The following is a 21,739-nucleotide window of genomic DNA, read 5'->3' on the forward strand; positions in this document are numbered from 1 at the left end:
TGCTCCGGCTGCGGCGGCCGCGGGTCTGGGAGGGGGCGGCGGGCGCGGCCCGATTTACACCCGCCCCGACCCGGAAACGCACCGCGCGCGCGGGGCGGGACAGAGCGGCCGCCGCCCTGCACTGCGCCCCCGGGCGGCGCGGAGGTCCGAGAGGGGAATGGGGGCGGGATGGGGGCGAGGGGCGAGAGTGGGGGGAACTGGGGGGGGGACTGAGAGGAATGGGGGGCATTGGGGTGTAATGAGGTGTAATGAGGAGTAAGGGGGGACACTGAGGGAGCTCTGGGGGAAATTGGGGGGTAAATGGGCGAATGGGGGCAATGGTGTGTAATGGGGAGCACAGCAGGGGCTAACGGGGGCAATGGAGGGGAATGGGGGGCCCTGAGGGGGAACTGGGGAGTGATTAATGGTGTGGTAGAATTGTGTATGGGGAGCCATGGGGCACTGGGGGCAATAGGGGCACGGGGAGCAGGCCCCTCTCTCAAGGAGCTTTGGGGGGTTGTGTCCCCCCTAACCCCAGCCCCCCATAGGCGCGAAGGAGGCGCTGACACACATTGGGGTGTCCCAGGGCTTTATTGGGGGACAGCAGGAGCACCCTTGGGACCCCCCCGGGACCACGGGGTGGGGGGACATGGGGACAGGATGGGAGCCTGGCTGCTCCCAGGTGGGTCCTGGTTGTCCTGGGGGGTCCCGAGTGCTCCTGGGGGTCCCAGGGGTTCCAGGAGGTCCTCGGGGGTCCCAGGTGATTCTGGGGGGTCTGGGAGGTCCCAGGAGCCTCAGTCGGAGCTGCTGGAGGAGGACGAGGACGAGGACGACGAAGAGCGCTGGGGGGGGACAGCAGAGCCATGAGCCCCCGAGGGGGGGCTGGGGGTCACCCGCTGTGCCCCCCCCCCCGCATCCCCCCCACCTTGTGCCTCTTCTGAGCCTTCTTCATCCTCTTCTTCATCTTCTTCGCCGCCTTCTTGTCCAGCCCGGGGGGGAACGAGGGGAGCACCCCCGGGTGGGGGAGCACCCCCGGGTGGGGGGGCTGCGGCAGGGGGGGGCCCAAGGGGGGGACCGAGGGGGCCAGAGGCGGCCCCGGGGGGTACGGGGGAGCGCCAGCGGGGTACGGGGGCTGTCCGGGCCCCACCAGCGGGCTGGGGGGTGCCGCGGGGGGGGGGTACACGGGGTTGGGCGGTGGGACCTGGGGGGGGTACGTGGGGTTCGGGTTCGGGGGGTACGCGGGGTTGGGGGGGGGCGGCTGTCCTGAGGGGGAGAAAAGAGGAGATTGAGGGGGGGGGGCTGACCCCGGGGGTGTCAAGGCAGCCCCCCCAGTCTGGGGTGTCCCCCTGTACCTGCACCAGGATTCCACATGGTGGGAGACTCCAGGACCTGGAGGGGGCACAGGGGGTGAGCGGGGACCCCCCCAAACCCCCCCACTGCCGTGGGGATCCCCCCGCTGCACCCAGAGGAAACTGAGTCACGGAAGCTTCGGGGGGTCCCCCCCGGGACTGGATCGAGGGAACAGAGCAATAGGGAGGGTACGGGGGGGGCTATGGGGAAGTCGGAGAGTTTGGGGGTGAAGAGGATTTGGGGTGCACAAGGGGGGGCTTGGTGTGCAGAAGAGGCTGCAGGCTGAGTTTGGCGCCCAGGGGAGATTTGGGGGTGCACAGGGGGTGCGCGGGGATTGCAGGGGAGCTCTGGGGGTGTGCAGGGGGGGTTCTGCGGTCAGGGGGGTCCTGGGGCTCCGCTCCCACCTTCGCTCCGGCCGCGGCCCCTCCCGGCAGGAAGCGGCGCCGGGGCCCCACCCCAGGGGAGGGGCCTGATCGGGGCCCCTCCCCCGCCCGGTTCCCGGTGTTCCCCTGCCTGCCCCGTGCCTCAGTTTCCCCGCACGCACCTGGCGGGGGGGGGCCCCCGGGCCAGGGTCCCCCGGGGTCGGTGCGGGCCCCGCGGCCAAGCGCTGGAGCCGCTGCAGCGCCCGCTCGGCCGAGAGCCGCGCCTCGGGGTCCGGGTCCCAGCAATCCTCCAGCAGCTCCGGCAGAGCCCCCCCGGGCTGTGAGACCCCCCCCCCCCCGGGCTCAGCGGGAACCCCCGGGCGGGGGAAACACCCGGGGACACCCCTGAACGGGGACACCTCCCGGTCCCCTCAGCATCATCGCTGGGCAGCTGCGAGGGGACCCCTGGGCAGCGACCCCCCCAAACACCCCTGGGCACCCAGGCAGGGACCTCCCCTCGGGCCCCCTGAGTCACCCGGCACCCCCTGAGACCCTCTGGGGACCCCCGGGGGTAACACCCCAGAAACAGGGACAACCCCCGGGCAGGGGTCAGCATCTTTGGGCAGCTGGGAGGCAACACCGTGGGCACCCCAAACACCCCGGGGCACCCAGGCAGGGATCCCCCCTCGCACCCCCTGCACCCCCCGGGGACCCCCGCGGGTCACGCCCGGCCACCCCCGGTCAGGGGTCCCCGGGGGTCTGACCTGGGGCACGCAGTGCCAGGCCGGGGGGATGAGCGGCCGTCGCCTCTCGTCCGCAGCCAAGCGCCGGAGCTGAGCCCCGGTGGGGCTGGAGCCCAGCTCGGCCTCGTATGCCAGCCGGAACGGCGGCACCGGGGCTCCTGCGGGGCGGCCGGGGGTCAGCGGGGCCGGGGCGCCGCGGGTAGCGCGGGAGGACCCCCGGGACTCACCGGGGCTCAGGGCCTGGCAGCGGGACAGGATCTCCCAGAGCAGCAGGGCCAGGGCGTAGACGTCGGCCTGGCGCAGGGCCCGGCCCCAGGCCCGCAGGTCCAGGCTCTCGTCCAGAATCTCGGGTGCCAGGTACCGCTGGGTGCCCGCCTGCGTCCAGTGGAGCCCTGAGCTCGGGGGACAGGGCCACCAGGGCCACCAGGGCCCCCTGTGCCAGGGATGGGCTCATGCAGGAGTGAGGGCTCAGCTGGCACCCACAGCCCGCACTGCCAGTGGCATCTGGGGTGCCATCCCCATCCCAGGGCTGTCACCTCTCCTCCCCATGCTGTTCCCATTCCTGTCACATCTCACTCCATTCCCATTCCCATCCAAATCCCATCCTATCCCCATCCCATTCCATCCTCTCCACTCCCCCATCCCCATCCCACCTCGTTCCATCCTCTCTCTATCCCAATCCTATCTCCATCCCACCCCACCCCGTCACCTTCCGGATGGTCACAGCGTGCCGGGCGCTGGTGCTGTCCTGGGCGCGCGGTGGCAGCGCCAGCGCCAGCCCGAAGTCGCCGATGGCGCAGGTGCCGTCCTCCCGCACCAGCACGTTCTGGCTGCTCAGGTCCCGGTGCACCACGCTGGGCTTGTACAGCCCTGGGGGCACCGGGAGTCAGGGGGGGACAGGGCAGGGCAGGGGAGCCCAGGGTAGGGGACAGGGCAAAGGGGACCCCAGGCAGAGTTCAGGGAGGGGGGGAACAGGGCAGGGGGCACTCCGGGGGTGCCACCCTCACCGTCACGCCACAGCTCCTGGTGCAGGAAGGCCAGGCCGCGGGCCAGCGACAGCGCCAGGCGCACGCTGCCCGCCCAGGTCCCCACGTGCTGCCCCAGGAAGTGGCGCAGGGAGCCCTGGGGACACGCGAGGGACACGGGTGGGGATGTGGGGTGCCCAGCCAGTATCTCCCACACATCTCCGCCCCCAGCTCCCCGTCCCCACCCCTGTGCTCCCCGAGTGTCCCACGCACCTCCCGAGCCCCCTTAACCCCCAGTACCCCCTGAGCCCCTGGAGCCTCCCGAGCCCCCAAGCCCCCCATTTCCCCCCTTGCCTCCTGCACACCCTAAGCCCCACAATCCCCTAAGCCCCCCCAGCCCCTCGCACCCCTCGAGCCCCCAGAGCCTTCATGCTCCCCTGTACCCCCCGAGCCCCCCAAGTCCCCCCAGCCCCTGTTACCCCCCAAACCCCCGTTACCCCCCGACCCCCCTGAGCCCCCCGAGGTGACCCACGGCCGGGTAGAGCTGCAGGACCAGGAGCCCCCCTCGGGCGCGGGGTCCGGCTGCCCTGGTGTCCAGCAGCCTGGCCACGTTCTCGTGCTCCATCAGCGGCAGCGCGTGCACGGCGCGTTCGGCCGCGAACCGCCGGCCAGCCTCGGCCGCGAAAGCCTTGATGGCCACGGGCCGCTGGCGCAGCGTCCCCCGCCACACCGCCGAGAACCGCCCCGACTGCAGCACCTGCCCGCGGGGACAACGGGACACAGCTGGCCCCGGGTGTCCCCAGCTCCCGGCACCCCCGCGCACAGGAGCCCCCATGGCCGGGCACCTTTGCGGTGTCCCCGGGTAGCGCTGCTGTGCCACCCCTGGACTGATGCCCACTCTGTCGTGGGTGTCCCCTCATCTCCCCCCCCAGCATCACCTCCTTATCTGCCCTCCCACTTGGGTGCCCCCCGTGGGTGTACCCCCCTTGGGTGCCCCTTGTCCCGCGGGGGCCCCGCACCTGCAGGAAGCGCAGCGCAGGCAGGTCCGGGCTGGGGGGCTCCGGGGGGACCCCGATTCTCCGGCCCCCCCGCGGTGGCTGCCCCGTGTGGGCCCTTGTCCGTCGCAGTCCTGGATGGGAGACACGGGGGACACCCCCATCCAGGGACCCCCCCGCAGGAAGCCCCCCCCAAATCAGGGACACGGGACCTGGGGACACCAGGGACCACCAGCCCCCCCCCACCACGCAGGGGACATGGGGAATGTGGCAGCCCGGGATCCCCGGGACACTGGGGACACCCCACCCGGGACACCTCACGCGGGACACCCCAGGCGAGGGTCACTAGGACACCAGGGACCCCCCGCCCCAGGGACAGAGTGACACAATACCTGGGGACTCCCCCCCTCCATTCCGGGAGACCCGCACTCTGGGAACACCAGGAATGTGGCATTTGGGGACACCCAGTGGACAGCGGGTTGGGAGTGGCTGTGCCCGCCGGTCCCCCCGTCCCCGCCGTGTCCCTGTCCCTACCGAGGATGCCCAGACAGGTGAGGAGGATGAGGAGGAGGGGGCCGGCACCCCACAGCCACAGGGTCCCCGCCCGGCCGGGCACTGGGGACAGAGACTGCGGTGACACGAGGCCCCCTGGCCCCCCAGGTCGCCGGGGTGGTGATGGGGGACCCTTTTGGGGATCCCATGGCTTCCCCAGCCCCCCGTGAGTCCCGGGTCCCCCTCACGGACCCCCCAGTCCCCCACGGGTCCCCAGTGAGTCCCAGGTCCCCCCCCAGCCCCCCTCAAGTCCCCTCTGGGTCCCACCGTCCCCACTTGGGGGTCCATCCCCCGTGGGTCCCCTCTGTGTGCCTATCCCCGAGTGTCCCCCAAGACGGGCCCGCCCGGCCCCCCCGTACCTGGGCCCTGGCGGGCCCCCCCCAGCCCCACGGCCGTGCCTGTCCCCGTCGCCGTCGCTGTCCCCGTGGCGTTGCCGTTGCAGAGGTGGCCGTGGCACAGACACAGGAGCACGGAGCCCCCGGGGATCCCCGCGGGGCTGGGGGAGCAGGTGGCCGAGGGGCAGGCGTCCCCCTCGCCTCCCCAGCAGCCTGGGGACAGCGGGACGGTCACCCCGGGGTGCCGGGTGACCGGGAGGGGGCAGGGGGACAGGTGGGACCCCCTGTGCGGGTCCCCCCCGCAGCTGCTCCTCCCCAGCACCGCTGCAGCCGCTGCTCAAGGCCAAGGTCAAGTGCAGCCGCTGGGAGGGACCAGAACTTCCCCAAATCCCCCCGGACAGGACCAGCCCCCGCTCCCTGACCCCCCCCGGCCAGGATCAGGCCCCTTTTGCCTCCCCGAAAACCCCCCAGGGCAGGACCAACCTCTCCATCCTGCCCCAAAATCCCCCCGGGGCAGGACCAAACCTCTCCATCCTCCCCCATCCCCTTCTGGCCCTCCAAAATCCTCCCGGGGTAGGCTCAGACCGCAGCCCCCCTTTCCCCCTCCCTAAACCCCCCCGGTCCCGGGGGTCTCACCCTGCACCAGAGCGTGGCTGCGGTTCCAGATGCCGATGCAGCACTGTCCGGGGGGGCAGCGAACGGCGCCTGCCGCCGCCCCCCCCGCGTCCCCCAGCTCGCCCCGCACACTCGGGTGCTTGTTGGACACGCAGGTCAGGTTGTGGGGGCCTGGGGGGGGACACACACGCACCAGGGGGTGGCTGTTAACCCCCCCCAAAATGCCCCCCAAGCCCCGTCTGGGCCCCCCCAGCACCCACCTGGGCGCCCCATGGAAGCCTCCGCGGGGCCGGTGGGAGCGGAGCCGAGCGAGAGGAGGACAAGGAAGAAGAGAAGGAGGAGGAGGAGGAAGGTGCTGCCCCCGCATCAGGGAGGAGAGAGCCGGGGTATCCGGGGGGGCAGCCAGGCCTGGCCCCCTGCCCTGCGTCACCCGAAGGGAGCTCAGTGTCCCCTCTCCCTGCTGCTGCCACTCTGGGACCGACTGCACCCCCCAAAACCGGCCCGCGAAGCCCCGACCGGAGCTCAGTGTCCCCGGGCCCCACTCTGGGACCGACTGCCCCCCTGCCACCTCCCCAAAACCCGTCTGTGCTCCCCTCAAAGGGACCCCCCCGCAGACTTCCAGACAATGCCAGCAACTCGTGTTTATTACAAAAAGAACTCGTCGTTCCCCATTTACAAAGGAGCCCCCCAAAACTAACAGTTTCATCTAAGTCTTTTTGTACAAAAAAATAGCACTTTGGGACCCCAAAAAAAAAAAAATCATCCACCCCCTCCCCCCCCAAAAAAATCGCCTTTGGGGGGGTTTATGACATCAGCCACTGGATTTGTAAAAACCATCCCCCCCATCCCTCCCCTTCCCCAAATTAAAACAGAACAGAGACAGGACGAGATCAAACAGGGAGAGAATTATTGCCAGTTTGGGGGGGCTGGACCCCCCAGGACCCCCCCCCGCTGCATAGAGAACTGGCCCCGGCCCCCCCAGAACGAAGGGGTGACAGTGGATTAAAGCTGGGAGGTGGGGGCAGCCTCGGGGACAGCCCCAAGAGCCCCCCCAGACCCTCTGTGGGCTGTGGGGGGCGGGAGGGGAGCAGGGGGGGCTCATGCCCAGCCTGTCACCCCCTTGTCAAGGCACGTTCGTGTTTTGTGTCCCGGGAATGGCTGGGGGGGTTTGGAGTGGGGACCCTGGTGCCAACAGAGCCAAAATGGGGGTGACGGGATCCAGCTGCCCCTCCGGCACTGGGAGCAGCGCTGGTGGTGTGAACCCCCCCAAAATGCTCTGATTTCACCCCAAATCTTCTGTCCCCCCCCAAAAAAAACCTGCAGGGGAGCAGCCCAGGCTCTGAGCAGGAGGGTACCCCTCCCTCCCGGCTACGCTTCCTTAGGAAAGGCAAACTCCTTCATCCATGGGGACATCCTGGGGAGGGGACACCGGGGACATCCCAACACCGGATCCAGGATCGGGTTTGGCACTTGATCCCCGCTGGGGATGGAGTTGGGCTTGGGGGGATTCGGGGTGGGGGCAAAATCATCCAATTGACCATTAAATTAAGAAACCTCCTGTTTTTTGTCCCAATCCTTTGTGGGTTTGGGGCTGGGGGGGGTTTGGGGGGAGCTCATAGTGCTTCACAGGGCTATTAAAATACAAACGCTTAAAGTTTCCTATATAAAAATATACAAATGCAAAAATAGATATCGAGAGAGAGAGCCGGGGCTTGGGGGGGCCGGGCCTTGCGCCCCCTCCCCGGGGAGCTTCTGACGCCTTTCCTTTTTTTTTGTGTGTTTTTTTACAAAAGAAAACCCCAAATAAAAACAAGATTCCCGCTTCCCGCTGGCTCCCGGAGCTCCCGAGCGTGGAAGAACTCGGAGATGGAGGTGGGGCAGCTGGTTTAGTTCCTCTCCAGAGGCTTTCCCGAGGGGTTTTGGCACCTCCCCAGCGCCTGCCCCGTGGTCTCGGCTCTGCCGGAGCTTCTCCCGGGAAAAAGGGAGCGGGAAAGGCTGGGGGGGGGTCTCCAGACTGGGAAGCACTGGGGGGTGGCCGCTCTCCACCTGCCCTGGCAGGGAAAACGCCCCGTTCGTTTGTGGGACCGGCCCAGGGCAGGTGGGATTCGTGGCTCAGCGGCGATCCCGGGGGGCCTCCCCTCTGCACCCCCGGAGAGGGGGGGTCCCGCCCCGACCCCAAAACTGGGAGCAGGTAAGTTCTCGGTCCGCCCCCTCCCTGAGCTCAACTCCTCCTTCCCCTGCTCGGTTCCACACCCTGAGGTCATTGCAGGACCCCACCCCAGTCAGACCCCGCTGGGCTCACCCCGAAGCTGCTGCCTGGGAACAACCCCAGATTTGCCCCTTTTGGGGGGATCCACACCCCACACCCCCGTTTTGGGATGGAACCCGGGCAGGGCAGCCCGGATGTGTCTGGGGCAGGAAGAGGAGGGTGTGGGAGGAAGAACGGAAAGGACCGAGCCCTCCCACGGCGGGAAGAGCAGGATCCTGGAAAACCCTTTTTGGGTATGTTTTTCCAAGCTGTCCCTATTTCCAACACACTTTTTTTTGTTTTTTTCAGGAGCCACCTCCAGCGGTGCCACAACAAAACCCTCGAGTGTCCCTCGTGTCCCTGCGGTGCTTCCCCCTCGCTCCAGGCTGGCTGAGCTCCGCAGATTCTCCTTTTTCCCAATTATTATTATTATTATTATTATTTCCAACGCTGGCTGTAATAAAAAAAATCAACTTTTCCCCCCCAAGGAGGCTTCAGTTGTCCCCCCAGGGCCGTGTCCCTCTGTCCATGACCTTCCCACGGAGCGACTCCACTCCCACGGGACAGGGAGCCTTGCCAAGAAAACGGCTGGGAAAAACCAAGATCCAAGGAAAAAAGAAAAACAACACCTGCCAAGGTCCAGTGCCAGCAGGGGAGGGCAGTGGGAGTCCAAGGGCGAAAATCCAGCAGGATCTCCCCCCAAGAATGCCAAAGGAATTACAGAATCACCTCAAAGCAAAGCGTCCGACAGCCCGGGGAGGATGGGGGTTTTTAGGGATTCTGGTGGAAAATGGGATCCAGGAAGGGAGGGAGAGTTCGGGCATCGTCCGACCCGCCCCAGAGGGGCCGACCTGCTCCGGGTAAGGCATCAAAGGGACCACGCCATGGTCGCAGCAACATCTCTCCTCTCTCAAACGAACACATTTTATATTTTTATATATATAATAATAATATAGAATCTTTTCTCTTTTTTTTTTTTGTGTTTTTTCTTTTTTGTTTTTTTGTGTTTGGTTTTTTTTTTTTTTGCGTTGTTTCGTTGGTATTTCTGTCGTTGGGGGTTTTTTTTTTTGTTTTTTTTTTTGGTTTTTTGTTGGGGTTTTTTTTTTGCTAAAAGGACCAAGGCATGATGATGCCGAGGGACCTCGGGCAGGGAGGGAGACGGGAGGGGCGGGGAGGAAAAAGGGACAAAAAGGGACCAAAAAAAAAAAAAAAAAAAAAAAGAATCAAGCCAAAATTAAAAAATATATATATATAGCTCTGGCCTTCGAGTGGAGGTGGCAGCGGTGCCGGGCTGGGCTAGTGCTGGAGGTGCCGACGCCGTGGCGCCGTCGCCGTCTCCGTGCTGGCCGCGGGCTCAGAAGCCGTTGCCGCTGATGTTGATGGACTGCAGGTCGGCCACCTGCATGACGTTGATGCCGCTGCTGGCCAGGCGGGCGATGCCCTCGGGGCAGATGGCCTCCATGGCCACCATGTTGGTGGCGATGAGCGCCGAGGGCGTGGCGCCGCCGTTGCCCTCGGCCGTGGCCGCCGTGTCCATGGGGACGGCCGAGACGTTCATGGCCACGTTGGTGGCACCTCCCTTCTTGTTCTGGTGGGTCTTGATGTGCTTGGAGAGGTGGTCGCTGCGCATGAAGCGTTTGGGGCACTCCGGGCAGGCAAACTTCTTCTCTCCTGGAGGACAGGGAGACGGGGGTGAGGGATGGCGGAACGGGGTGGAGATGGGGAGGTGGGATTGGGGGAAAAGGTTGGGATTTGGGGAAAAGGTTCCTTTGGAGAGGCTCCCCTGGGATGCGGTTTTGGCCCCAAGAGCTCAAGGACAAGGACAATGCTCCAGCGTGTTGAGAAAATGTTCCTCCTCCTGAGAATGATCAGGCTCCGGAGAGGCTCTCAGCCCCAAGAGCTCAAGGCCAACGCTCCGACACGTTGGCATTTCAGACTCGGGGGAATCCCTGGCGCTGCCCCGCGCAGCACCACGAGTCAGCACCGGACATCCCCGTGAATTCCCAAATTTCCTGGGATGCCAGGACCCTCATCCCTACCTGTGTGTGTGCGCTTGTGCCGCTGCAGCTCGTCGGAGCGGGTGAAGCGCTTCCCGCACAGCACCCAGGTGCAGATGAAGGGCCTCTCCCCCGTGTGCCACCGCAGGTGCGCCCGCAGGTGCGAGGTCTTGCCGTACACCTTCCCGCAGCCTGGCACGTGGCAGATATGCTGCTTTTTTTTCCCTGGATCCCCAGAGCTCCTGCGAGAAGGGAAGGATTAAACCCAAGGGGATCTCGGTGTGCAGGTGATGCAGCCTGGGGGGTGCGGACATGCGGGATTGAGATTGGTTGGACCTGTGGCGTTGGTGGGTTTAGGGTTTGGGGTGAGGTGAGGTTCAGCCAGGCTGAGGGCCAGGTCCTGCCCCTGGGTCACAACACTGCCATGGGACATTCCAGGCATGGGGAACTGGGGCTGGAAAGCTGGGAAAGGACCTAGGGGTACCCAGGTGGCCACGTGGATGTGGCCACTGGGGACATGGGCAGTGGTGGCCTGGGCAGCACTGGGACTCGATGACCCTTAGAGGGACCCTTTCCAACCCAAATAATCCCATAAAATGAGGCACTTTGGGGGTGCCAGAGCGTTCCCAGTGCTGGGTCCGTGGGGAGCAGCCTCACCTGCCCTCTCCTTCCTTGCAGTAGGGACAGGTGCAGGCTTCCCTCCGTGTTTTCCGGCCCTGCTGGGGCTGGGGGTCAGGGCTGGTCTCCCCCTCCTCCACGGCCGCGCTCTCGTCCCCCAGCCCGTCCCCACTGCCGCTGTGCAGCCCCAGCTGGGCCCCGTGGTCACCTGGAACAGAACACGCAGGTTATGGAAGGTTCCTCACCTGGAGGGGAGGGTCTCTGCTGGATGGAGTTGTGAATCCCACCCTTCTCCCTTGGCTTTCCTGACATTCCCCATCCTGGGGCTCTCCCTGCCCTCCCAGCGATGGGAAGGTCAGCGGGGGTGGCCGGGGGGTGCTGGTCACTCACTGCATCCCCTCTGCCCGGGCACTTTCCAAAGCTGGCATTCCCAAACCCCAGCCCACGATTCTTCTGGGAAGCCCTGCTGGGACCAGCACCTCGGCCAAGCTGGGAAATTTCCTTTGCAATCCCGGTTTTCCATAGGAGCTCCGAGGCAGGAGCCAGAGGCAGCTGGAGGAGGAGAAATTTCAAATCCCGCAAGAGGCGCAGGCTGGGCTCTCCGGGAGGTGCCAGGAGGGATTTCACAACCCAGGGATGGCATTGGGAATGAGGAAGAATTCCTGGCAGGAACAACCTCCCTGGTCCCTGGCGGTGCCAGTGCCAGCAGGCGTCAGTGGTGCCCGGACAAAGCTCCACCGAGGAGCCAGGCCCATGCTCAGGAGGGACAGGAGCCACCAGGAATGGATCTCTGTCACTCAGAAAAGGACAAAAACCACCAGAAAAGTGAAGAAATCCTCCCAAAAATCCAAGCTTAAGCTTCCCAGCACAGCCTGAGGCCGTTTCCCCTGGTCCTGTCACATGGGGGTACACAGCAGGAGCAGCCAGGATGTCACCTGGGGCTGTCACCTGGCACACAAACACCAGATATCCCTGAGGATGGTCCCTTCATCCAGCCTGGGACCAACCCCCGTCGCCCTGGGAGCACGGGAATGTTGTCCCAGCCAGGCCCAGAGGAAATTACCCCCTCCAAATGTGACACGATTTGAAGCTGGCCCTCGCTGCCGCATTCCCGAGCTCCCTGTGAAACAGAGTGACTTCAGCAGCGTCCCAGTCCCTCCCTGCAGCTCCAGTGACGTGAGTGCAGTCACAGCCCCGCACGGAGAGAGCCAGGGAGGGGTTTTTAAGCTTCCTAAGCCAGCACCGACAGCTTGGTGGATTAGAGATTTCCCCGGATGGGAAGAGCTGCTGGAAAAAAAAAAGCCAGAAGAAAACACAGCTTCTCTCCCCCCAAAAAAAACCCCAAACCAGGAGGAAACACAAGTTTTCTCCCCAAAAACACTCCAGGGAGGGGGAGAATCCAGCCAGGATGTCTCAGAATGGCTTCAATCCTCCAAGAGGCAAAAGCCCACGCGGCATTCTCCAGCCTTTTGGCACGGGGGGAACAAACCCAAATCCTGCTGCTGGAGATCTGTGGCTGCCTCTCAGCAAGGTAGAAATCCCGGACCTGCAGGCATCATCTCACCCCAAGCAGGAGCTCTGAAATCCCTGGGATACGACAGGTTCAGGGGAAAAGTGGGCAGAGAAGATAATTCACATTTATTATCCCCGCTAACACATGTCCCTGCTACGACTAAAACTTCCCTGGAGGCTCCGCACTCGGGTCAGCAAAGCCCTGGAAAAATATATTATTAATAGAGCAAAAGGGGGTTTAATCCTTGGAAAAAGCCTGGGGAGAAAGAGGGATTTGGGGAAGGCAGGGGAGGGGAGCTGCCCCTGGCCCTGCTCCACCAGCAGGGACCTCTGGGACCCCCCAGGAATGGGGGCAGTTTCTGGTGTCCCACTAAAAATGCCAAGGCCCGGAATCTTGGCTTGGGAATTCTCTGCAGACAAGGTGCTCCTTGTGCAGGAAGAAGCTTGGGTTTGTTTGCTTTATTTAGCAAACGAACAGGAGGTGAGAAATGCCCGGCAGGGAGGAGAGAGGAGCTCTCACACCCACCCCGGCCGACCTCGGGATGGGGGAACAGACCCCGTGTTCATTTTTAGGGGAAGAGCTGGAAATAAAACCCAAAACAAACAAACCGGGGCTGCTTGTGCAAACTCTGCACCTCTGGCAGCAGAGGGTGAGGGGGGAGAGCTGGCACTAGGCACACGTGGCTTCCAGGCAGAGGAAGTTTTAAAGGTGAAAAGAAAGAAAAGCAAAACCCGGGGACATGCAGCCCCGACCTCTCAAGGTGTGTTCCTGAAAAAGCCTCCAAAATCCACATTTTCCAGCTCACAACTCGAGCTCTCCCCATTTCCTGCCCGGTTTTTGGGGTCACTGCCCTGCCCAGAACAAACCCCAGCTGCTCCAGACACACCAAAGCGCTGCACAAAGGGGCAAAGTGGCTTTGGAACCACGTCCCCTTGGTTTTTTCTGTCTGATTCCCTCCCTGATTTGCAAAATGAGTTAATCTGCACCAGGAGCTCATCCATGTAAATGAGCCAAGCTCTGGCTCAGCAATTCCTTGGGGATCGGGGCAGCAGAGAGGGAACCAGGGGATGGGGCAGGCTGGAGGTCTGCAGCCCAGCGAGTAATGGGGCTTTAATTTGGACCCTGATGGCTCCAGAAGCCACTCCTTGGGCAGCTCCTGTAATTGCTGGAGGTTTCTGTGCGTCAGGATGAGCACAGAAACCTTTGGACAGGGATAAATCAGGATGGAGCTCATGGAATGAGTGAGGTAGGCTGTGATGGTGGACACAGCTGAGGCAGGGAATCACCTCATCATCTGCTCTGCCAGATCCCTGCATCCCCCAGGATTTGCCAAACACCTCTGTCGTGCTGCAGAGACAGAGCCCCTTTGCCCTGTAAATTCCCATCAGGATTGTCACAAAACCGGGATGAAGCCTCTGGTCCTGCCTTGCTTTTGTTGGGGTGAAAGCACCCAGAGCACCTCACCCTGCAGCAAGGCAGGTCCCACCACATCACCCCATAACATCCAGGCAGAAATCCCTGAGCAAGGGCTGTGGAAAGAGGAAAATGCCTGGATGAGACAGGGAAGGGCAATTCCCAAGGTGGGGAACCCCAGCAGGCATCTCCCACATCACCCGAACCTCCGTGTGCCTCTCGCCCACCGCAGCCAAGGGTGGCTGCTTTCCCAAGCCACAAATCCCAAGTTTTCAATCCCAGAGGAGGAATTTCTGCCTGTATCACTCCCAGGATCTAACCCAGGCGTCTTGGACGGGGTGGGAAGGGATGAGGAGCCGTCTGGATGCTACCAGCCGCGCTAAGGTGGGAGCCAATGCTCTGGAAAGGAGCCACGCGGAAACTCCCCCAAGCCTGGGAGCTGGGATGTGTCTCCTGTGTGGGGTGATAAGGACGGTGCTGCAGTAGGGCTGGGGCCAGCCCAGATAAAAGGGAGAGGCAGATCAGGGCCAGGCAGACGGGTCTGGAGCCGGGACCTGTCCTGGGAGGAGTCACGGGGTGGGTGCCGCGTGCCCGACCCGTCCGACTGGCGCAGCTGCCAACCCACTCCCAGCCCTGCCGAGCCCTGGCCTGGAGCAGCAGCAGGGAGAGGAGGAGGAGGAGGAGCAGGGCTGCCCCACGGAGCCCAGGAGCCACGGGGTTGTGCGCCACAGGGACTTGGTGTGGGCACAGTCTCACCCAGACAAAGCTGTGCTCACGCAGGCTCTGCCGGGGTCACTCCCTTTCTTCCCAAGCGAAGCCCAGGGTCTCTAAAGATTCGCGTCAGTTCCCAGCGAAGGGCACGGGCAGAGGTCAGCCAAGGAATCCAGAGGGGATGTAAAGTCCAGCCTGGCTGGGGTTCAGAGCAGGAAGTTTCACAATGTGCTGTTTTCTGCCGTGATGTCACGGGCGCAGCGAGACAAACAGGGGCCGCATCACGGCTGGGTCCTGCCGCGGCTGATCCCTGTCCTGCCCTCCCCGCCACACTCAACGCCGTGGGGATGGCTCATCCAGGCCCTGCTACAAAGCTGCCCTTAAAAACCAGCAAACAGGACACAATCGGGGCTTTGTGCCGCTGCCCCAGCGCCGGGAAGGGCCCTGGAAGGAAAAGTGGGAGCAGGGGGCCGGGAGAGGTTTGCTGAACTCATTTCCAAGGGTTCCTGCACCCACCAGGGGTTTTTTCCTTTCAGGACAGTCCTGAGGTCCCACTGCTCCATTCCCCCTCATCCTCCATCCAAGGAGCTGGAAGGGAGCTCGTACTGCCGAGAAAACCCCAATCCCACCGGTGTTCCCGACAGCTCTATCCAGCCCCGCAATCAAACACCCCAAAACAAGGAGGGGTTTAACTCCAGTGCTGACCTCCCTGCTGGTCACCTGTTCACCCAGCACATTCCTCAGCCAGGTAGGGCTGGGACATGGACATGGGGACAGCAGGACATGGGGACAGAGCCACTCTAAGGACGCTGAGCTCAGAACAGTCCCTCTCCTCCTCCCTACGGCAAAAGAGGAAGAGAAACCCTGACGTCACAAAATCCCTGCCATCACCCCCCTCACACAGGATGTCCCCTCCCTGAGCAGGCTGGGGTGACACCGAGGTGACTCTCAGACCCCACTGAGGTGTCACAGGCCCCACCTGAGCCCCCTATCCCTCACGTCACAGCCCCGGGAGGGTTTTGGGACACCGTCAGCTGAGGAAATCCCCCCTCCCTGGCTCTGGGGGTGCCCTCCCCGGGGGCAGAGCTGGCGGCAGGGCCTGTTTGCCCACATGCCACCCCTGGTGGTCACAGACCTGACTCTGCCTCGGCTCCTTCCCAGCCCGGCTGAGGAGGAGGAGGGAACAGCCTTCGAGCCATCCCATTAACAGAGACGCTGAGTTAAACCTGTACATGGCACTGAGCTCTGCCTCACACCCAGCAGCAAAAAAATCCGAGTTTTAAACACCTTTTCAGGCGTTGTTTTCTCCCCAGGGGATTTTTCCCCTGCCAAAAAAAAGGAGAAAACCTCACTGGCAATGGGCCCGAGGGGCAGGAGCCACAGCCCCCTGTCCATGGGGGTCAGGAGGGGACAGAGAACCCCCCAGGAGGCTGAGCTGAGCTCTGGAAGGGGCAGGACATGCAGCGCTGCCAGCCCAGGTGGCAGCTGGGGCCACCACACCCCTGGCTGCTAGGCACCTCCTTCTCCTTCCCCACCACGCTGGAACATGCAGCAGGATCCAAGGAAAACCAGCTGCAGTCTCCTCCTCACCAAGGGTTCGTTTTCCATTCACCTCTCTGGGAAGCAGAGGAGCTTTCTCAGCTCCAAAAATCCCTCCCAACTCCTTGCCTGGAGCAGAAAGTTCCAGCACACGTGGAGGCTTGGAAAATGCTCAGGGATTTGGGCAGTGTTGGGAACAAACCCCTCCCTCAAATTCCCATCGGAGAGCTCCGATCTGGAGGGACGCAGGTCTAGGGGGGCTCAGCACCCCCTGGAGAGGGGCTGGTGGGGGACAAAGGGACTCATTGCCACGTCTGAGGGACATGGCTGGAGAAAAACTCCTCCAGCCTGGAGTCAAATCCTGCCACTGGATCAATGCCAGGAAGCTCTGTCCTGGCCACAGCTTTCCCCATTTCATCCCAGGAGCCTCCCGGACCATCCCACAGAGCTGGGGCTCCCCAAAAAAGCTGCTCTGAACCCTGCTTTGGCTTTTCAAATGCCACCATGTCACGGCGACAGGGCCAGCGTCACATCCTGGGGCTGGGGACAGAGTGAGGAGGCCCCGCTGCTGCCGCTGCCACCGCTCGCGGGGAATTCGTCACCGTGGATCAAGGGCTGAGAGCTGCTGAGCTAAAAAAAAGGAGAGGAGGAGGAGAAAGAGGAGGAGGAGGAGGTGGTGGCTTTGCAGTGTGAGCGCGGTGGATGGGTGGGCTCTAGAATGTTCCTCCCTGTCCCACCTCCAAGGGCAGAGCCAGGCATGAATACAGGAACTGGGGCTCGCCCATGCCTTTCTCCAGCGCCTTCAAAACAAGGAACGAGCCAGGCTACACACAGGGAATGAGCCCTGGCCCTGGCAGGAGCGGCCCCAGGCACAGGGATCGCAGCGAGGGGACCCCGCAGGGACCCCACACACCGGGGCCATGCATGTCCCCCCCTCCAGGTGCAAACCCCAGCTTGTGGGAGCCCCCGCGGGTCCCTGCGCTCGGGGAAATCCAAGGATCAGGCTAATCCCGAGGATGGAGTGACCCGTGGCTCGCCTGAGAGCCAAGCTGCTGTAGCAACAGCCCAAAATAATGCTGCAAAACAAGCCCGGGGGAGCGGCCGCCGCCTCTCGCGAGAGGGAAGCTCGGGGTGGATTGAGCAACATTTTCTGCTGCCTCTCAACTGCGACTAAATCCAGCAACAGCCCCTTTTAGCCAGAGCCAGAACACACAAAAAAAAAAAAAAAACCACCCAAAAAAACCCCCGAGGAAAACAGTGGAAAAGCAAGTGCAGAGCGTTCCCACAACCGAGCCCTTCCGAGGCGGAAGCTGAGCAGGCTCTAGCTCAGCTCCCACATCCATGTATCCCGCGGTTCTCAGGCTGTGGAGACGGCGGGATGGATCCAGGGGATCTGAGCAGGGTGCCCCATGCCCACGGGACCGTCTGGGCCACGCTGAGGTCACGCTGTCCCGTGCCAGCACCCAGACACTTAATGAGCCCTTTCTTCCGCCCCTGCGAGGAACTCCCCGCGGCTCCGTGACTGTGTTTGTTTTCACGGGGTTTCCAGTTAATCCCTGTGTTTTATGGCTGTGACTCTTTACAGACTCAGCCAAGGAGCTGAGCTGGACTTGGGTCCTCACCCCAGCCCGGACCCAAGACCCCTGGGTGCCCACCAGGGCAGGACAGTGGTACAAAACCAGGTGTCCCCCTTCTTCTCCACTTTCCCCCCACAGTCATCTCCTCCCTTTCTTTCTAAGATTTAAACCCCCCCCAAAAGACCTTCTGTGTCTTCTGGTGAGCAACACAGGTTCCACACTCCCTCCCCAGGGCCAGCACAAGCCCCACCCCACTCGCCAACACCACTTGACACCAACCACGCCCAGCCCAGCCCCGGCCCGGCCCTGCAGGGTCCAGCGTTTCTCCTTCCCGTGCCTGGCTACGAAACGGGAACTGGACCCGAGCACTCACCAGGGGCGTTGGCGATGGCCAGGGGCAGCCCCTGCAGCTGGTGCACCTGGATTCCGGACGCTCCCAAGGCACTGAGGTTAATAGTCTGGAGGCCCGGCACGGAGGAGAGCTGGGCGGCGTTGACGGTGACGGTGCCGCTGGGCAGGGAGGCGATGGGGGTCAGTGTGGTGCTGGTGCTGCCCGTCTGGCCCAGCGACACGCCCTGCATGGGGGCCAGCGTGATTGTCTGCGCCTGGGGGTTCTGCACCTGCAGGTTCTGCAGCTGGATGGTCTGCCAGCTCACCTGCCCGTTGGGACCCACTGTGGGCGTGCGGATGATGATGGGACCCGAGTTGGGCACGGCCTGGAGCTGCAGGTTCTGCAAGGTGTCTTGGGAGATGGCTTGAGTGGCAAAGGTCTGGCCAGACAGCGGGGTGGTCTGGAGGGCTTGGATCGTCTGCCCTCCTTGGACCAGCTGGGGCTGGATCAGGATCTGCTGCTGCTGCTGCGACTGCTGACTCTGATCCCCCTCCTTCTGCTGCCCCGGCTGCAGGGCCACCCCGGACACTGGGGTCTGCAGAGAGTCCGAGCTGGGGACGCTGCTGGCCCTCTGGGGGGTCTGCGCCTGCACATTGGTGCCCACCGTGGCGCTGGTGGAGAAATTCATGACGCCCACGTTACTGGTGGTGGTGGTGGTGGAGTAGCTGTTGGCATTGGTGAAGAAGGCGCCCGAGCTAGCTTGGGACGTGGCCGTGCTGCCCGAGCTGCTGGCAGCTCCTGAGGTGGCCGGCTGGGAGCTGCTGTCTGGCGAGCCCGAGCTGCTCAGGGTGCCTGTCTGGGATGTGGGGGCCAGGCTGGCAGCCACGCTGTTGACCGGCAGCAGGGTGATGTTGCCGTTCAGGGCCACGGGCACATTGGCCACGTACTGGGTCTGCCCGGAGAGACTGTTGTTGGCCAGTCCCACGCCCTGGATGGGCACAGCCTGCTGCAGCAGGTTGGGCATGGCGATGAGGTTGCTGCCGCCCGCGCGGCTCGTGATGATCTGCTGGTTGGAGCCGGGGATGATCTGCAGCTGCCCTGAGGCATCCTGCTGCACGTTCACCTGCGCTGGGGTGGTGGCAAACTGCAGCTGCTGCCCGTCGATGGTCTGGAACTGGGGGATCACCTGGTACTGGATGTTGGGGATGACGCCCGGCAGGCCCGTGAGCACCTGCTGGTTCTGCAGGCCGGACGCCGAGGTGACCACGTAGGGCCCAGCACTGACCGGGCGGCTCTTGGAGGCGTCACCGCCGTTGCTGCCATTGCTGCCCGGCTCCTTGGAGCCCGTGGGGGTGCTGGAGCCCGCCGAGATGATCTGCCAGCCGTTGGCTGACTGGGTGAGCTGGGCGGCGGCCGCGTTCAGGTCCAGTTCGCTGCTCCCACCCTGCTGGCCCTGGGAACTGTTGGAGTTCTCATTGGGAGACTCGATGCGACTACAGGTGGCTGCCAGCAGGGCCAGCGGGGACGGCTGTGACTCCTGGGGATGAGAGGAGGAGTTACGGGGGTGGGAGGAGACCCGAGGGGCAGGCCCAGAATGAAAAAAAACAACGAGGAAACAAAAAAAACTTAATAAGAGAAAACAGGGAGGAGCGTACTCGGAAAAGATAAACACTCCTTCCTGAACAAACCCACCCACAGCCGGAAAAATACAACTGCCAGGCACAGGGCTGTCAGGCCGGGACAGCCTGAACCCACAGGGAAAAGCCCTTTGGGAGGAAGGAAAGGGGAGGGAGCCTGCCTGGGAAAGCCGAGGGGAGAGGGCTCCTCCACCCCGAAGCCGGGGAATCCCCCTGTGGCACAACGAACCCCCAGGAAGGAGGGTCATTCCTGGGCACCTCGAGCTGGAGAAGGGCCAGTGGGGGCCATGGTGTCACTGGGAGCAGGGGAACTGCGCGTTTCCGAGGAGAGCCGGGGAGGAGGGGAAGCCACGGGTGCTGCTTGGCAGTGCTCACCCTCCTCTTCCTGCCTGGGCTGAAATGCTCGCCTGGGCCCAGCAAACAGCTCAGCCTGGCCCTGGACTTTGCCACGAGTTCCCCGGGGCCAGCGGGGCCGGGTGGGGGCCGATCCTCCCCCCACTCACCTGGGCCTCCCCACCGCCGGCGCTGCTGGTGCTGCTGGCGTCGCCTTCGCCCTTGTCGGGCTTCACAGCCGACATCTCCTCGGGGCTCTCCTGGTCTGCGCGGGAGGGAAGCGACAGCCCCGGTTAGGGACATTTTGGGGCAGGACAGCGGCACGAGGCTCGGGAAGGCCGGGCAGGGCCCTAAGGGGACACGGCGGGCTGGCTCCGGGGGGACCATGTGCTCCTGGCGCAGCCGGGAAGGGGCTGGGAAGCGCAGGGAGCTGCCAAAGGGGCGCTGGCAGCGGGACAGGGGGGGAGGACCCGGCCCTGCTCCAGGCTCCAGCTCCTCCCCGCCCGCTCGGGACACTCCCTGGCCCCTGCCGAGGTCCTCCCCGGGCCTCCCCCTTGCCTTGCCCGCCGGCCCGGGCACACACCTCCCGCCCCGGGCCCGCGGATCCACCCCGGGATTCCCCGCCTTGGTCCGGCCCGCGGGATCCCCTGTCCGTGGCTGCCCCACCCGCGACCCCCCCAGCGCGGAGTCCCCGCTCCCACCAAATCCTTCCTCTCCCAGCGCTCGGCAGCCTCCTCATCCTCCGCCGGCCACGGGGCTGCGGCTCCCGGTCCTGCCCTCATCCCCAGCACCCCTCACCAGGGTTCACATGGCGGGGGGGGGACGACGCTGAACACCCCCGAGCCCCCCCGGCCGCTCGCACCTTCCCACGGCCGTCCCGCACGGCCCCCCCCGCCCTCGGCTCCCGCATCCGCCCCCGCAGGGCGCCTTGCCCGGGAATGGGGGAAAGCCCCCCGGTCCCTGCGCTCGCAGCCGCCCACCCCCGCGGCCCCCCCCCGCCATCTCCGCGCGCGATCCCCCGGGATCCCTTCCCCCCCTCGCCACCCCCCCCCCCCCCCCCGCCCCCAGCCCCGATGCCCGGGGCCTCCCCATCATTCCCCGCCGCCCCCTCCTCCGCTCCCAGCCCTGCCAGGCGCGGCCGCCGGTCCCTCCCCCGAGGCCTTCCCCCCTCCCCCGGGTCCCTCCCCCGGCAGGTCCCCCCGGCGCGGCGCGGCGAGGCCCGGCCCGGCGGGGCCCGGCCCGGCCCGGCGGGGCGGGGCCGCCTCTGGCCCCTCCGAGCGGGCGGGCGCCACCGCCTCTGCGTGTGCCCGGAGCCCCGCGCGGCGCTCGGCCCCGGCCCCGTCCTTACCGCTCATGGTGCCGGGGCCGGGCCGTGCGCGCGGGGCGGGGCGGGGGCGCGGGCGGGCGAGCGGCCGAACCCGCCGGTGCCGCCGAGGGGCTGCCGAGGGAGGGGCCGCGCGCCGCGGCCGCAGCCCCGCGCCCCGCCCCCGCCGCCCCCGCAGCCAATGGGCGCCGCGCGGGCGGCGGAACGACGGGCGGCGCGGCCAATGGGGAGCGAGGGCGCCGCGGCACGGGGGGGGGGGGAGGAGGAGGGCGGGCGGGCCCCGCCCCCGCCGCCCCGCCCCGTGGGGGAGGGGGAGCGCGGCGGGGCGGCGGCCAATGGGGGCGCGGGGGGGGAGGGGGCGGGCGGCGGCAGAGCCAATCAGCGCCCGCGCGGGCTCGCAGGGAGACCCCGTATGGGCGCGGCCGCGGCGGCGCGGGCCGAGGCGTGACGGGCGCGCGCCGCGGCCAACGGGGCGCGGGAGGCGGGGCACGGGGGCAGCTGGCAGCGCCGGCCGCCAACCGGCCGCGCCGGCCGCGCCGCGGGGAGGGCGGGGCGCGGCTATTGACGGCAGGGCTGACCAATCGGAAGGCGGAGGCGGCTGC

The 21,739-nt window shown here is 65.1% G+C and overlaps 2 protein-coding genes across 6 annotated transcripts; both read right to left on the reverse strand.

The window, feature by feature from the left end:
- Positions 1-686: 686 nt before the first annotated feature.
- On the reverse strand, positions 687-6,253 carry AMHR2 (anti-Mullerian hormone receptor type 2). 4 transcript variants are annotated; one of them, XM_068997742.1, is made up of 14 exons: positions 6,157-6,253; positions 5,918-6,067; positions 5,345-5,494; positions 4,929-5,009; positions 4,419-4,528; positions 3,932-4,156; positions 3,442-3,556; positions 3,144-3,304; positions 2,662-2,809; positions 2,456-2,592; positions 1,874-2,029; positions 1,332-1,368; positions 905-1,242; positions 687-821 (listed from the first exon to the last, which is right to left on the reverse strand). In XM_068997742.1, exons 1-14 carry the CDS (start codon positions 6,167-6,169, stop codon positions 774-776), a joined length of 1,869 nt encoding a protein of 622 aa, XP_068853843.1. In that variant the 5' UTR covers positions 6,170-6,253; the 3' UTR covers positions 687-773. The 4 variants fall into 4 exon arrangements, with proteins under 4 accessions (XP_068853843.1, XP_068853842.1, XP_068853844.1 ...); XM_068997741.1 differs by having other exon boundaries at positions 5,306-5,494; XM_068997743.1 differs by lacking the exon at positions 4,929-5,009 and having other exon boundaries at positions 5,306-5,494.
- A 259-nt stretch (positions 6,254-6,512) lies between these two features.
- On the reverse strand, positions 6,513-21,235 carry SP1 (Sp1 transcription factor). 2 transcript variants are annotated; one of them, XM_068997482.1, is made up of 6 exons: positions 21,162-21,235; positions 19,984-20,078; positions 17,886-19,380; positions 10,799-10,967; positions 10,184-10,383; positions 6,513-9,815 (listed from the first exon to the last, which is right to left on the reverse strand). In XM_068997482.1, exons 1-6 carry the CDS (start codon positions 21,166-21,168, stop codon positions 9,499-9,501), a joined length of 2,283 nt encoding a protein of 760 aa, XP_068853583.1. In that variant the 5' UTR covers positions 21,169-21,235; the 3' UTR covers positions 6,513-9,498. The 2 variants fall into 2 exon arrangements, with proteins under 2 accessions (XP_068853583.1, XP_068853584.1); XM_068997483.1 differs by lacking the exon at positions 21,162-21,235 and adding an exon at positions 20,515-20,694.
- Between the last annotated feature and the right edge of the window lie 504 nt (positions 21,236-21,739).

This window comes from Aphelocoma coerulescens, chromosome 29 (assembly GCF_041296385.1).
Source record: "Aphelocoma coerulescens isolate FSJ_1873_10779 chromosome 29, UR_Acoe_1.0, whole genome shotgun sequence".
NCBI lineage: Eukaryota > Metazoa > Chordata > Aves > Passeriformes > Corvidae > Aphelocoma > Aphelocoma coerulescens.

Coding starts and splice junctions, on each gene's coding strand:
- SP1 (XM_068997482.1), bottom strand. Junction 19,381..19,983: donor CCGGCGGTGGGGAGGCCCAG/GTGAGTGGGGGG, acceptor TCTCATCCCCAG/GAGTCACAGCCGTCCCCGCT. Junction 10,384..10,798: donor TGCAAGGAAGGAGAGGGCAG/GTGAGGCTGCTC, acceptor CCCTTCTCGCAG/GAGCTCTGGGGATCCAGGGA.
- AMHR2 (XM_068997741.1), bottom strand. Junction 4,529..4,928: donor CACCTGTCTGGGCATCCTCG/GTAGGGACAGGG, acceptor TCTCCCATCCAG/GACTGCGACGGACAAGGGCC. Junction 4,157..4,418: donor CTGCGCTGCGCTTCCTGCAG/GTGCGGGGCCCC, acceptor CCCCGCGGGCAG/GTGCTGCAGTCGGGGCGGTT.